Source organism: Squalius cephalus (genome assembly GCF_949319135.1).
Source record: "Squalius cephalus genome assembly, chromosome: 13".
NCBI classification, from domain to species: domain Eukaryota; kingdom Metazoa; phylum Chordata; class Actinopteri; order Cypriniformes; family Leuciscidae; genus Squalius; species Squalius cephalus.
The window spans coordinates 10427145-10443329 of NC_137134.1; the positions used below are offsets into that span (position 1 = coordinate 10427145).

The following is a 16185-nucleotide window of genomic DNA, read 5'->3' on the forward strand; positions in this document are numbered from 1 at the left end:
TTTTCGCATACAGACAGAAAAAAAAGACTTCCTATAAAAGTATTACAAAAAAAAAGGAGTGTTAAAAGAGGTGTAAAACAAAAGAACACGATTAAAAATCAACGATGGAAAATTACCGTTCAGTGCAAATGGTTGTAGTGTTGGCAGGTGGACCTTCAAACCCCATGATTATCAACTAAAATCTAAGAATAACACTTGATTCAGGTTTAGACATCAGTATGGAATTCAAATCACAGGACATTTGTTTAAAAACTCTCAGAATAGCACTTGCTTTAAATGTGTGTGTTGACTCAATTTTACCAATGAGTTCAAATGACTCTGCAACTAGTCATTCAGTGTAGGGCACTGCGTACAAACAAACACGAGCTTAAACCGTAGTGTTAGTAATGGTTACAAACATTAGTGTGTCTGGATCGGTACAGTACTCGTTCAGTATGTAACATAAGTATGGTCACATGACCTTTCTGTTAGTGCTGCAGGTGCATATTTATAACAACATACAATTAAAACGCAATGGGCTCAAAGACTCGCTTCATTTTGTCAAACATACCTGATGTGTTACATGGTTAAAGAGGTAGATGCCATCAGTTTACGACAAATGGCTCATCTGAGCTGAACATACCGCCTTGTCAAGCACCGTTTTATTTCTGGAAAAAAAAAAAATCTAGGATTTTTGTGAAACGGACAGCGAGAGAAAAACTGTTACTGAACGTGTAGCCACATACTTGAATTCCGGTCAACAGAAATCGACAAACATTTTTTTTTTTAGGTAAACACTCAGAGCGAATTGAATGCTACAATTCATCAACACATGATTTTTACAAATGATTTACGCACATTCATTCTGTTTTGAGTTTTAAAAAATGAGGCCCAGTATGTAGTACACCCATTATAGCAAACCACCGGATGGGAACTTCAGTCAAATTGCTTTGTGCATGCAAATATATAAAACACTTTTTTTAAAAGTAGAATACAATGGAAAATTGAGCACAGCTGAGGAAAAAAAAAAAACTCATTTGTAACTTATCTGGGATGCTATTTGATTTCAAAACATTTTAAGAAGGGAATGATGACTATGTGGAAGTATTTAAAACTAAAAAGGTCCATCCCTAAAATCATAAAAGGCATAACATCTGTGTGGAACGTTCTAGAGAGAGTTGGAATTGAAGTGTTAAGGTGAGTCTCTAACCACCACGATCACCAGGTGCTCCTCCTCAAGTTTGCCGAGAGTTTTGAGAGCGCTCTGGAGATACTGCTGTGAGAAGTCACATGGAGGGAAGGCGTACAGCATGCCCCCCGTCTCCCGCTCTTTGGGGCCCCCGAGGGGCAAGCCGATGACCCCTGCCGCCTGCTTGTTCCTGAGGTACGTCACCAGGTTGCGGAGAAGGCGCTGTTGAAGGCCTGGTTCTGGAGGAGGGGCGTCCCGGTCCATGGGCCCCTGGACGGCGAGGAGCACGGCGTAGCTGTCCGGGCTGCCTAGCTTAATGCGGCGCGTTACCTCGTCCAGTTTGGGCTGATCCAACCTCAGCCGCTGAGCAATTTTAAGCTGCGTGATCTTGGCGCCACCCGCTTGGTTGTCTCTCATGAGGGCGTGGAGAAAGCTCACGCCTCCCTCGAGCATGTGCATGTTTGTGGGGAAGCAGCTGTTTTTAAGGACGAGAGAACCGTGCCACACGCGGCTCAACGTCTGGGCGTATTCGGATAGCGTGCTGGGCTTTTTGGAGTCCGTTTTGGACTTGTCCGTCTGCGAGTCTGGGTCGCTCTCGCTTTTGCGGTGGTTACGATCCCGCTCGTCCTTCCTCAGATGCAAAGACTCGTCCTGCGCGGGACGCTCGTCGCTGGAGTGTCTGCTGATGTCAGGGGTGTGATCGAGGGGTTCTGAGGTGGAGTCCGGGAGACGCCCGCGGCCCCGGTCCGGACTGTCTTCAGGGGTGGCCGGCGCCCCTCCTCTGAGCTTTGACCGTCCGCGCTCCTCGGTGGGACGGTCGTTGGGGCTCAGGCTCCTTCGCTTGCGCCGCTCCTCCCAGTTTTTCCCCAGCCCCCGTTCGAGGTCCCGCTCCTTTACCCAGCGTTCCCGGCTGCGGCTACGACTGCGCTGCCTGACCCGCCCAAACGCTTCCGGGTTCGCCCGCCGCTCCAGTCCCTTCGGCGGACTCCAGTCCCGGTCCGAAAGGCGCTCTCTTTCTCGCTCGGCGAACAGAGGGTGTGACGGTGAGCGGGCCCTCGCTCTCAGCTCCCTCTCTAGGCTGCGGTGGCGTCCGTAACCCTCAGCGAGAATATCAAAATGAGGAGGCGGGAGCAAAGGCGGCTGGTACTGTTGAGGGTACGCCCTCGTCTCCTCCGCCTTCGCAAAATCCACACGTAGCCGACGGTTCGGACCGCCCAGAGGAAAGCCACGCATTTGCGCGCAAGCGGCCTGGGCTGCATCCAAGCTCTCATAATGAATGTAAGCAAAATTATCTCCTTTCACATAGTCAATGGTGCGAATACTCCCAAAGCGGTCAAACTCGCGTGCTAAAGCAGCGAGAGACGTATTCGGGCCAAGTCCGCCCACCCAGAGCCGAGTCGTCGGATTGGCTTTCCCGTATCCGATCTTAATCGGGTTGCCGTTAATCATACGCCCCTGCATGGCCACCTTAGCCCGGTGAGCCATATCCAAGTTCTGGAATTTAAGAAAAGCATACGCGCCGCCTTGTCCGCGAGCGGGCCGCTTGATAACGACTTCTTCAATAATCCCATACTTCTCAAATCCTTGTCGTAGTTCCACCTCAGAAATATTATGATCCAAGTTTCCGATGAACAAATTTCTCGTGGCTCTCTGATCGTCCTCTGGTTTTAAGTCGTCCTCAGGAAGCTGATATGCATACGCACGGCTCCTCTCCTCCAAAGCGCTGTAATAGTCCAAAACGCGGTCCCGGCTGAGTCCCATGCCATCAACGTAATGCCTGGGTCTCACTTCCCGAAGGGCGCTAGTGCTCCCCGCGCCGGGCGACAGGGACCGCTGTCTGTAGGTGTAGGCAGCGCTGTGCAGAGACACATAACTAACATCTGGAGGCGTGACACTGCGACGCCGCATGTACATGGGCTCAACTTTGAGTGGACGATCATAAAGCACCAACCTGGTTTTAGCGTGACGTGCTTCCCGTGCAATTTCCGTGTGTCTGAAGTTGACATAGGCAACGCGACCCAGTTCAGGCGTATGAGACAGCTTAACGCTCATATCTCCAAACTTTTTAAACTCATGAAACAGTCCGTCCTCCACATGTTCATCAGAAAGCTGAGATCCAAGGTTGCTGATAAGTAGTGTCTTGTATTCTAGTCGTGTACCCACTGTTTCAGTGGCTGGTGTCACAGTCTTACCTTTAGGCAGGACTGAGGTGGTTCGGAGGGGGGCTCGACCCAGCAGACCCAGTTCGTGATGCGGGCGGTGATGCAGACTCTCTCTCTCTTCACGGACCCGCGGTTTTTCCCGCTCTCGGCTGCGGCTTCGTTTATGATAGTTTCGGCTCTCCGCGAGCAGCAACGCGAGCGGCGGGTTCGGTTCGCGCTCGCGATCTCGCTCGCGGACGCGTTTGGCGAGAGTTCTGGACGGACTTGCGTCGCGCTCGGCCTGCCGCTTCATTTTACAGTGATGCTCCCCCCGCAAAAATATAAAATCAGCTCCGAGGTGAAATCTCACGGCTCCAAGAGTTTTTGTACATCCGTGAGGAGGACTTTAACTAACGTTTGCACGGAAAAACGTTCGCCTGGATGTTGAGTTTCACCGATAAATATAAAACGACAAACATTAGCGTCGCTTCGGCTGCATCTACTCCGCCATCTTGGACAAAAGGAATGTGCGCGCCCCGCAAGTGGGAGGAGCCTAGCTGACGTCAGTGCGCATTCGCGTGACGCTTTAGGATGATGGAAAATCAATATTGACTGTAAAATAAAGTTCTAAGAGCTAATTGTATTACTACTTTTCATAAGAATCTAATACTTATTCTCTTTCAAGAAGAGTTGAGAAAAACACAGCACCTGGATTATTGTGCTACTGCACAGTCTATTTGTGAATGTGAAATAATATATAAATGCAACAATAAACATGATCAAATCCAGTTGTGTGCATTGCATACCACATTCCCCAGTTATACACTGCACATTTGAGCAAATTTAGTCCACTATGCATACAGAAAATTCACATACTATGCACAGCATATGGACAAATAGCCAAACCATCACATGATATACAATAATGAAAAAGGTATGCATGTCATATGACAATCCAAATAATGTGCACAAACTTAATGTACCAAAAGCTGTAAAGTGATATACAAATACATGCAATGAATATTGCATTATATAACCATATCAATTCAATACCATCACATGGTGTTTTGGTAGTGAAAGAAAATGCTAATGCCCTGAAGGAAATTGTACAAAAAGTGGCCATGATTTAAAAGGTGCAATGTTAAATGCAGACATAATGATAAAAACAATATAACAAAACAAACAAATAATAATAATAATAAAGGACAAGATCAATTTATTTTATTCTTTTAATGAAAAAAGACAGTATAACTGTATTAAACACATTTTACACTCAAACTGACCCTCATATTTTGAAGATGAGACTTTCCTCCATTATATTTCAAATAATGAATCAATTAAGAAAGCCTATACCCTCAAAAAAGAAAAAAGAAAAGAAAATGTAAATCAAACTGGTCAAAGCGTGTCAAACATATTTCCCATAACGTCAGGAGGCAAACATAGGTTGTGTTGGATATTATTTAGAACTACAAACTTGCACATTGCAAGTCATAAATGAAAGGTTGTATATTGACGGAAGTGTGTGCGCTCGGTTTCTTGATGTTTACCCCAGTAGTACATGGTAACGTGACAACACAATGGTCAGTCAGCTTCACAGCGCAAATCCTCCACCCTAAATGCCTTTGGCCGCTGCCTTGGTCCCGTAATTCCCTACAAGTTTACAGATCTGTCCGTGCCTTGGCTGCGTTGGGCGCATACTTGGGCATTAGCTCATTGATCTTGCGAATGAAGTCGGATTTCTCTGCGCATCCTTTGCAGGATTCGCCCCATTCCTCCAGAATTTTCTTCAGATCTTTCACTTTCAACTTCTTCAGGTCGACGGAGCTCAGATCAACTTGTTTATCTAGGAGGAGGAACATGCATTTAGTGGCTGGCAGTATATATCATCTTATAACTATACAGAGTGGAAATAGATCAATAGATTGGCCAGAGCGATTTATCGGGCATCTTGGGATGGGCAGGATGCTTAAACAAACAGAACTATGGGTTTGATATGGTTACTCACCAACCACTAGACAAAAGCAATAAATGAACCAGAGGAAAATACACTGCCCGCCCAAAAGAATTGCTAATGCTTAAGAGTCTATGATTGGATCATTATTGCAGTGATTATTATGTTTCTAGCATATTATATCTGACAGCAGATCTTCTAACCCTATTGATGGAGTGTGTAGCTTTTCATTTCTTTAACAACCATGTAGGAAGACACATCATGGCCATATTGATGGAAATTACTTCACAACATTTATTTCCATCAATGTTTGGTCAAGATCTTGTATTGTCAATGCAAGAGTCCAGCACTCTGTAAAGTCTCCCCCAGCACATCCCAAAGACTTTCAATGAATGATTCATTCATTTGATTGATAGACTCTAAAGCATTTGCCTATTTAAATGGCCAGCCAGTGTATTTTTCTATGCAACTTACCATATTTCAGTTCACAGATTTGACTGTCCTTCTTTTTGAGCTTTTCACAGATCTTATCCGTTGGCACATGGTGACTCATCGGTTTGGAAACTTCATTGATGATTTTTGTTGCTGCGTCACTTGTTGCCCCTATATAATAACACTACACACACACACACACACACACACAAAGTAAGAATAAACAAACAGAAATAATGCAAGAAAGAAAAAAAAAAAAAAAAATCATTGATACACACAAAAACTTACAAAGCGGTTTTCTTTCCCTTTGGTATCTTTGCAAAATTTTAGAAGAGCTTTTTCGATGGAGTCGCTGTTGAACTTGACGTCGTCGTCTTTTAGCGACTGGTAAAACCGTTCCAGGAAACCCACACAGACTGCAATGCAAAAAATCATGCACAAAGGACGTTTTTTTTCTTTGAAAACGATACATTAACAAGACATTACGGCTTACAAGCAAGAATTCCTTTACAATACAGCAATATCTAACTAATGAAAAAATATGGCAGAAAATAAAACTTGAAGTAATGTGTATTCACTATTAAAGTATACATGTCTTTTAAGTTTTTCCTTCCCCATAATAATTATTCCAAGTAAGGAATGTCCTGATATTTCCAAGTGGCAACCCTGTTAAAACCCGTGCAACAAGATTAGTCACATTTATGAAATCATCAAGATACATGTCATATAGCATCATATCAGTTATTTATTTACTGATCAGTTTATGAATAGGAAAATAGGAAATTATGACCACCATATGAATAGGTGTGCCGTAGATAGTTCTGAATATGAAGTGCTTATTTATTTACATGGGTTTCTGATAATAACCTGCATTATGTCATCCACAGTTTACAGATATGAGGAATCAAAAGATTTTCATTGAAAACAAAACAAAGTAGTGGCCATGTGACCTAATTTACAAAATTACATAAATAAATGTCTTCACAATAATTACTTTATATTTATAAAATACTTATTTTTCTAATATATCGTTTTAGAAATATACTACACAATATGAATATACACTATTACAGCTTAACACATTAAAAACCAAATCAACTAGCCTATATAACTGAAGTAGTTAACAGTAAGAAACAAACACCAAAAAATACCCAATAAAAATAAAAAAAAAACTCAACGAAATAAACAACATAGCTAAACTAAAGCCAATGAATAACACGCAGAAGTGAGACTCTTCTGACAGGTAATATGTGTTTCCTGCACATGTTTACATCATGAAGATATTAAACAAACTCACCTTCACACTCTCCATCTTTCAAAGCGTCAGTGTAGCTCGGAACCAGCGCCAGGGCCAGTGCAACGGAAAGCCCACTTAAATATAACATCCTAAAACCAAACAAACGTCTTTAACTACTTAAATACGGGATGAAAAAGTGCTAGACTTGGTTCTGAACGATCATTAAAGATACCGGCTCGAGAACACGCAACGTACCGATTCAACAGCGCTTCCTATTGAAAGTTCCCGCCCCCTCTCGCATCTGATTGGTTACCGGTACACTCTTCGCTCGTCTATTGGCTGGCGCGTGACGTCGCAACACGCACTCTTGTCTGAATGGATGTGCAGTGTTCATCCAGGGAGTGAGTCCAGTTGGCGGCCTCTGATTGGTTCTGAAGGTGAACATTCCTGGTGACGATATACGGCTTGATGATGTGTGGTTTGCACCAGCGCCATGTTTGTAGTTCTCCTCCATCCGGCTTACGTAAATCAACTGTCATCATTCCACCAAAATTTGCTTTATCAGTAAGTATATTATAAAAGAAGGCCATTTTGTGATATTTCTCTCACATGAACAGTATATTGGTGTCACCAAAAGGCAATAGGCCTAACATGTTAGTTCCAAACATTTGCTAGCACTTTAAACAGTAAATCCACACTTTATTCAGGTAAGAGTTAGCCTAGGTAGGTATTGGCTAATGAATGTATATAATAACCAAAAAGCTTAACTGAGTTCTCAGAACTACTGTTCACTCTAACTACTTGAAACAACTATATTAGAATAGGCTACACCATTAGTCGACATTAAATGCCACATTAAATGTTTAAGCTCTTTAAAGTCGGGTGGATTCGGATTGGCTGTCAATGTTTTTATCGTTCATTAGCTGGAAAAAAAATGTGATTGCAACAATAGTTCCTCTGTGTCGTTATCGTTATAGTTGTTTTGTTGACTTCTCTATTCTTTTAACTTTATGGTTTTTCGGTATGAGGAGCCATAATTTATATTTTGAGGCAAATTGTGTTTTTGATGGGTCATATATTGTGTAATATTTTTTTTGCTGTTTTTTTCAAGGTCCTTTTAATAATTTGTTGTCAATAAACACACACACACACACACACACAACCATGGAACTTAAATGACTCAATCACACCTCCAAGTAAAGGAAAGAAGGCAAATAGCAGTCGATAAAACATTATCTTTAATATTAGGCATTATTAATGAATTACACGTCACAGCGGTTAAGTGAAGTAGGAAAGAAAAAGTGTGTATTTACATCTAAAATCCACACCACATTTATTCATGCTAGCACAATATATACAGAAAAAATACTTTGAGAATACTTGTACAAAGGTTTTCGTATTTCTGCATGGTAAAACAAAACGCTCTTCAGATTTCAATGCAAAATACACAAAATAACTGTAGTGAGTAGGCCATTGAAAGATTTTTTTTTTCTTTTTCACGTGTTTGCAGTTTAGTTTTAAAAACACATTTACATCAGAAAGTACAAGGCAGACAATTAATCTCAGTCTATACATGATTTGTCCCTCTTGACCATATAAATACAAAGCTTTTGAAGGATTATATACACAAAATAAAGCCAGACATGGTGTGGTACGAACTGTAATGCAGGCCAGAGCGTTTAGTACCCCTCTTTACTTAGTTTTTCATATGTACAGAGACCAACAACAAAAAAGAACATTTTCCTTTGCACACCCATTTCATCCTGTCACGTTACCAGAAACTGTCATTTAAAATGTATGACAATATTTACCGCATTCAAATCATCAATCCTTTCAGGAAAATAAACCCACTATTTCATTAGCAATTCACACATAACAACAGTATTGATCTGGAATTGAATTAGAGGAGCTGATCAGGGCAACCTCATCATGTAAAAAATAAAATGTCACCCTCAATCTGAAACTTTGAATCCAAAACGGTCGGCTTGCCTCCATGGAGATATCAAACATGTAAAATATGTACACTCGTTTTTTTTTTTTTTTTTTTTTTGTTTTTTTTACAGTTGCTTGTGCCAAATGAGTAACCTTCATGTAAAGCATAAGGTTTTAATGAATTGTGATTATAATACTTTTTTATCTAGAACTTTTTTGCTTGGATATACAAGCAACATTACGATGGTGAACGAATACAAGACACACAGTATCCGTCAGACCATATTTACATGCAAAATGTCTAGAAAGCATAATAAGAAATGCTCAAAACAACAAATATTAATGCATTTTAGTTTTATCAGTGCTAATATTCACAGAATGGGCTGTGACGGATATACTTCGACACTCTGTCTTATAACACTCGATCTTTGCATAGATTCCAGTTCCTTCCCTGATCACTGAATATTCAATGTGTATAAAAATGATTTATATTGTTTGAATTAACCCTAAAATGATTAAAGTTAATATAAACAAGTATTATTAACTAATCACTCAACCCATTTCTATATGTCTTTGGAGACATAACACACTTACTTCATCATTTTATGTCTTTATAATTTAGTAAAGAAAATAATAATATGTAATAATATACAACTGCATACCATCAGCAGTTTCCCAAGATTAACTTTATGAGGAAGAGCATATAAACGAATAGACAATGGAAGTTTATGTCTTTTCTGACTAACGGAAAACAGATGGGAATATGTTTTGGATGCAATGAACATTTACAGAAGGCCCTCTTATCATGTGTATTTGCTTTATCTGGCCATTAAAAGATTGTTAGTGATGAACCATCAGTCATATCAGCCATTGCGATACATGCATTTCACTCTGTACATATCCTGCCATGAAAAGTTTTCATTTCACAAAAGTTTACCTAAAAACTTGCCTTTGATAATTTGGGGCTTAAGTACATTTCATACTATGAGCAGCCTAAAGTATACTTTTGTGTTTGCATGCCAGAAATAAATAAAAAAGTACTTTTTAAACCCATAATATATCCTCTTAATTAAGTGATACAAAACCAAATTAAACCACATCATTAATTTGTGTAGGGCCTAACAGTGCAGTACAAAATAAAATAAAATCAATAAATAAAAAGAGATTATTTATAATACAGACAGCAAAATTAATGGGAGAACACCCATAATAAAAAATAAAAATACAGTGGTTTTAAAATATTAATAAAATAAAAGATATGCCTAACCATGTGAACGAGTGTGACAAGTAATTTGTCTGTCCGTATATCGTATGACACAATGAAATCACAGCCAATCAGAATATATGTGATGTTTAAAGGAGTCATGAATTGAGAAATCAAGTTTTCCTTGATATTTTGACATGTATTAAAACATCCTATAAGTTTCAGAATTCAAAACATCCTCATTAGTCCAAAAAACAGCTTGAAATCAAGCTCAGAAAACGACTCGTTTCGAATTTTGTGATAGACGTATCACATCTTTGGCCCCGCCCACTGGAGCGTTAGTGAGATGAGTGATATAGGATCAATGGACTAAAAATAATATTATCTTCCAAAGGATCCTAATGCTAGAAAAGTGCTTCTTTATATTCAACAATGTGAATGTATAAGTAGTGCATTATTTCTTTGTTCGGTACATTTCACTGTGGATTCTTTGTCAAATCAGTCGCAATTTCGGCGCAGGCTTTGCAAACAAACTGTTACTGCAAGATATGGACCTGACAGTAATGCCACAACATGTAAGTAACCGTGCTAATTTTATTTCCTAATCTGTGATCAGTGAATTCTGATATGATTCATGTACAGTTCTTTTTCTCAAAATCGTTTATTGCTGTTTATGCGTCAGTAAATCAAGCCAGTGACTAAACGGTCAACTTCACATTGTGTCTCTTAATAGCATGATAGTAATCTGATATTTAATTTGTGATATTGACTGAGCTGTCAATCACTCAGTGTGAGTTTATCAGTGACTGAGTTCTGGACTTTCGCCAAAACTCCCGTTATAATCAATGACACTGTCTAAACTGCACAACGAATCTCTTACTTGCATCGTGTTTTCACTGCTAGTTATGATGAAAGCATTCGTGAGAGTGCAGAAATCGAGTTGGAATGTGTTGCATTCATAGGCTCAACAGATACATCTGTCATCGGCTACATGCTCATCACTGCAACCTTTCATGTCACGGGAGTAGATCTTAATGGTATAATAAACACTTTTCATTATTAATTAATCGCGACAGCTGTATTAGTAAAAACGTAGTAAAAGTTTTCAAGAAAGTTCCACATAAGTAATACTTATTTTATATGCAAATATGTTAGCCAATCACAGAAGTGGACGTTTACATTGAAGTCTCACAGCAGACACGCCCCTTAAAACAGAGCGTTCAAATCAGAGGGCTAAAATCTGGGTAAAAAATGTCCTTTTATTTCTAAATTATGACCATTTTTGATGTAAAAATCATACTAACATTATAAGTGCACCTCAAACATTATAAAATAATTAACAAATGCAGTTCATGACCCCTTTAACAGAGTTGTATGGAGTAAGGTTTTGGACCAGTGAGATTTATCTATGGGCCCATAATGACACAAATCGCCTGACAAGCTAAAATTAACATGGAAAATATAGCTTTTACAACTTGTCACTTTATTGGACGTGTGTTCTTGCTTTCCTTTGGAAAATTAAATTATAATTGGCCAGCAAATTTAGGGTTTTCAGCCACACTAATTTATCCCAATATGCAGTGTTGCTCAAATCAGAAATAATCATGAGGAAGTGGATGAGGGTGTGTACATATACAGTATAAGCAATAACAGGCCCTCCCTTCAAGTGATGTAGGGTAATATTATCACCACCATTGAAGAGAACATGCACATTGTACATACAAAATTTGCTTTTTAAATAACATATACTTTCAAGTCGTCAGAAGTTAATATGCAAACACCATCAGGTACTGAATTTGCATCTATCAGCAGTTGAAAGACTTTAGAAAAGTCACAACATAAAACACACTCATGAATCTTGCCTCATTTCCACCTTTAAAAATGTGTGATAGGCTATAATCTTTCATAGACATATACACTATAATATAATCTAAGCTGTATTTATTCTAACTCTGTTTTTGTATTTTTTTTCAATACAATTATATTAAAGTCTTGGAATTTTATAACAGCTCTATCTAAAAATATACTTCTTTATTAAAACTGTCAACTCAGAGGAACAGAAATCAATTCCCAATGGAACCCGCTGAGACCAAAAGCCGCTTTACTGTGAGGAGACATCTGTGAAATGGCTTTAATTTAACAGCGCTTTGGCTGTTGTGTTATTAGCATAACGGGGTAGTAACGTTTAGAGTGGCTGATTTGCTTTCGCAGCACGACAATATTGTGGGTGTAATGAGGCTTTACAAAGATTGTAAAAGCCTCTTACTGTCAAATCAGTGCAGATTCTCTCTGAGGAGAAGCTTCCCACAACCGTGCAGGAGTTAACAGACGTTCTGTGAAGTGTTGTAAGATCTCTAATGAAGTGTTAGCATGTATCAGCCACCGTATTAACAAAACCGCGTCTGAGGCTTTTACAATGAGCATGCTTAGTCGATGAGGAGATCTTCAAACTCCTTCAAAGATCATCTGAAATCCACCCTTATGTGGGCTAGCGGGATGTAACTTAATTTAAATTTTAGCCACTATCTAAAGAACCACATATCCACTTTTGACTGCTGCTAGCACTTTCTAAATTATTTAAGAATTTAATCAAATAAAAAGGCAAAACTAATAAGGTTTTTGGTGCTCAAAGGTTAAGTGCTAAAGTGCTACCCAAACAAAATTGAACAATGCCTATTGATAAGGTTTGTCAACACTCTTTTTGAAGGTGTATGAATTACATATCGAAACTATTGTGATGATGATTATGAAGTGTTTTCAAGTTGTAGACCTTGACAAGAGATGTATCTATCTCTGGGGACATAAAACTCTTGGATCTGGTACACCTCAAAACCACCTGAATCTCATTTTGTGCTTCCTGTTTCATCTGAAAGTCTCTTTTCGTACCATTGCAACTTTCTGGATTTTCACCATATCTGTATTATCCAATCAACATACTGATACTAATTAGGGGAAGTAGCTTGGGCTCTACACTCAGTTTGAACTCAAGGCTCCAGGGCAACTCCCAACCAACAACCACTAAGTGCAAAACAAAAAATCTCAATAGCATGTAGAAGCTCAGCAACATGGCAAGCACTTCTTAAAAGGTGTAAAAGACCTACACTGGATACATGGGAAGTAGAGGAGAAGGTTCAAATCAGTCATTTCTTGGGACTTTCCCAAAACCCAACCAACTATAACTCCAAAACCAACGATCCAAGCTGAACCTTGTTCTTTGTCTATTCTTCGCTGATGCCATGTTCCCATGCCACCTTGGCCTGCTCCTCCTTGTTAGTGAGCAGAGGCTGGGAGATCTTGCGGGGCATGGGTCTCGGGACCGGTCTCAGGTCCTCTTCAGGGATGCACCCTTCCCTCAGGTAAGGTTTGGGAGGCAGAGCAGGTGCAGGCTCATGGTGGTGGTAGTGCGGGTGGGTGATGTGTATAGCATGTGGGTGGTGATGGTGGAGATGAAGGTGATGGTGGTGGTGGCCATCGGTGGGCATCCCTGGGGTTACACCCAATGGGGCTGAGTGACTACGGCACGGAGCGGGCTTGAGAGGGTCCAGAACTTCAGGCTCGGAGACGCTGTAGCGTACGGGGAGGTAGGGACTCTCGGCTTCCTCTGTGTCCGTGGTCCAAGCCTGGCTGCTCGGCATCGAGTCCAAGGTGTCGGCTCGAGCCGGAGGCTCGGAGGAGGACTGGGCGAAGTTGCTCTCGCTCAAAGAGGAGACGCCACTGCTGGCGCTGCCGGACAAGGTGGAGTTACTGCCATCCAGGCCCGATTGTGGACTGGTGGGTGAGGCAGGTATAGGGTGCAGGGGCGACTGGTGAGGAAAGGTAAAGCAGGTTTTTGTATTCAATATATTGTATCTGTTGCAATGTTTAAATGTAAGATCAGTAGGATAACATTTAGAAGACCTAAGAGCAAGGGTGCTCAATCCACCTCCTGGAAAACTTCCTCCATCCAGTTCCAACCCTGCTTGTTGATCTTTCAATGAACTTCCATTAAAGGAATAGTTCATGCAAAAATTGCAATTCTGTCCTCATTCACTCACCCTTAACATGAAGGTGAACTTGTCTACTAACCTACATTGGATAACTATTGACAAAAATGTTGTAAACATGTTTGCCTAAAATTATGCCCATTCGTATAACCAGTGGCAAACATAGTAAGCAACACAGCCAAATGAGCCCAAAGACCTTCTCTGGGTGCTTCTGATATATTGAACAACATTTGGATTTAAAAGTGGATCTCCAGGAGCAGGATTAAGCACCTCTGTCTTAAAGCTGCCATCATAACTGAAGTGTACCTTCTAACTGTGTTTAATTATTTTACAGTACAATAACACTCTTGAGACTTGTATTGCTATTCTAAAGACATTTAGATATTACTCCATTTTGATGATTTATTTGTGGTTTCTGGATGACTTGCTTTAACCTTCTCCTAGGCTAAAATTGCCCATTTTTATCCTACTGATCTCCCTTTTATGATAGAGAAAATATAACCCAAGCACACACATACTGTACACATACATTATTTGCACTACTGATGCATACATATACAAATGCACATGAAACGATTGCAATATGAACCCAAAACACCTTAGCATCTTAGGGACACCAAGAACAGTTATTTCCAGAACCAGACTAAAGTTTTTTTTAGGCTCGAGGTGTTTTGACTTGAGAACAGGCAGGGACATCCGAGGTCAATCTCGGAATGGTAGCGCGGAATGCATGCATGAGGAGGACTAATAGGACACATCTAGGCGGAGGATACCTTTCTTAAGGAGCGCGCGGGGAGAGCTGGAGGGAGTTCGCTGATCTGGTGGTGGAAAGCATCAAAGTGCATCGAGAAGTGTCCTAAAGGGGGACACACAATTGGACAGAACCAGGGTTGGAAAGAGCACACGCCGGTACACACTCACACATAAACACTTGTTGACATGCACATTCACTCCGCATGCACTATGACGGACTCTTTCTGAACTTAGTTGATGTTCAGAGGAGAATTCTGGCTGGGGAAAAGGGGATGAGGAGGATATAACTCTAGATCATGTGAGGATATACACTAGAAGACAAGGATCAATTATCAACTGTGAGGAAAAAAAGCTATAGAAATGAAAGGGAGGATGTTACACTTACGACACATTTGGGCAGTTGACATAATGTGTAATATTATTTTGTGTAATTTTTCTACTACATTATTGGCATATGCATTTTAAAATAAATCAAAATAAAATAATTAAAATTGTGATTAGGTTAAAGATCCCATTAAATCAAGCCTTGTTTAGTTATTTAATTTAGTCCTTGTTTATTGGCGTTAAGAACCTGTATATGCTAGTGCACTCCTTAAAATTGACAAAATGTAGCAGATATCGCATTTAAAATGTATTACTCTTTGCAGAAAATGTTGGTGTATACATTTTTTTGTCTAATAAAATCCACTCTGGAATGAGAATATCACCTTAGTACATACAACCTGCAACAGCAAATAACAAATAGTCCTGTCAATATATCCTGTCCCAATTTCCTGTTAAATAGGAAATATGTGAACAGAGTAAAAAACTTTGCTTGGCAAGTCTGTTGGAGTCTTTTAAGCTTATCTTTACTGTGGTTATGTGGGAGGATAACAATGTGTTCAAACAGCTTAATAGTGAGAAATGCTGTAATATGAAAAAAGGGATTTTTTTACAGCATGTTTTATTTTTTATAATTATGCATGCAGTTTATAAGACATTAAGACTACATCAAACTAATGGTACATTTCCACGACAACAATAAAACTAAAACTAGTTTTAAAAACTGAAAACTTTTTTTTTTGTGTACAGACAACACCATTGGTCAAGACAATCCCCATTCACACAGCTCCATGAAAACTACTAACAACGCTGTATTCTGCTGCCAGGCCAGTAGGTGGCGATGTCACTTTGTAAAGAAAATCTACACGCCTATAGACTGAACAAGTAATACGCATGCATTTGATAACTTCGTCGTTTTCAAAAATTCATGTTTTCGTAGTTTACACGGAGACGGTAATGGGATCGTTTTCAAAAACGTGCACTTTGAAACCGGTTTTCAAAAGTTTGCATTTTCAGGTCCCCAAAACGCTGTTGTGGTGTAAAAGAACAGCCAAAACGCATA

The 16185-nt window shown here is 40.0% G+C and overlaps 3 protein-coding genes across 11 annotated transcripts in view; all 3 read right to left on the minus strand.

Annotated features, from left to right (window-relative positions):
• Positions 1–483: 483 nt before the first annotated feature.
• On the minus strand, positions 484–3834 carry rbm15b (RNA binding motif protein 15B). Its single transcript, XM_079891218.1, has one exon. The coding sequence runs from the start codon at positions 3620–3622 to the stop codon at positions 1172–1174; it is 2451 nt and encodes an 816-aa protein (XP_079747344.1). The 5' UTR covers positions 3623–3834; the 3' UTR covers positions 484–1171.
• A 183-nt stretch (positions 3835–4017) lies between these two features.
• On the minus strand, positions 4018–7226 carry manf (mesencephalic astrocyte-derived neurotrophic factor). The gene is made up of 4 exons (XM_079890289.1): positions 6990–7226; positions 5981–6108; positions 5735–5876; positions 4018–5152 (listed from the first exon to the last, which is right to left on the minus strand). The coding sequence occupies exons 1-4, from the start codon at positions 7075–7077 to the stop codon at positions 4968–4970; spliced, it is 543 nt and encodes a 180-aa protein (XP_079746415.1). The 5' UTR covers positions 7078–7226; the 3' UTR covers positions 4018–4967.
• Positions 7227–8152: 926 nt separating this feature from the next.
• The window catches only part of dock3 (dedicator of cytokinesis 3), a 189812-nt gene continuing 181779 nt past the window's right edge, over positions 8153–16185 (minus strand). For 8 of the 9 annotated variants that reach the window (XM_079889910.1, XM_079889914.1, XM_079889913.1 and 5 more), the window contains 2 exons: positions 14822–14904; positions 8153–13868 (listed from right to left, as the gene is read on the minus strand). In XM_079889910.1, the coding sequence (XP_079746036.1) occupies positions 13284–13868; positions 14822–14904 (668 nt within the window). In that variant the 3' untranslated portion in view covers positions 8153–13283. The remainder of the gene's footprint in view (positions 13869–14821; positions 14905–16185) is intronic. The other variant, XR_013823089.1, reaches the window with a different exon arrangement.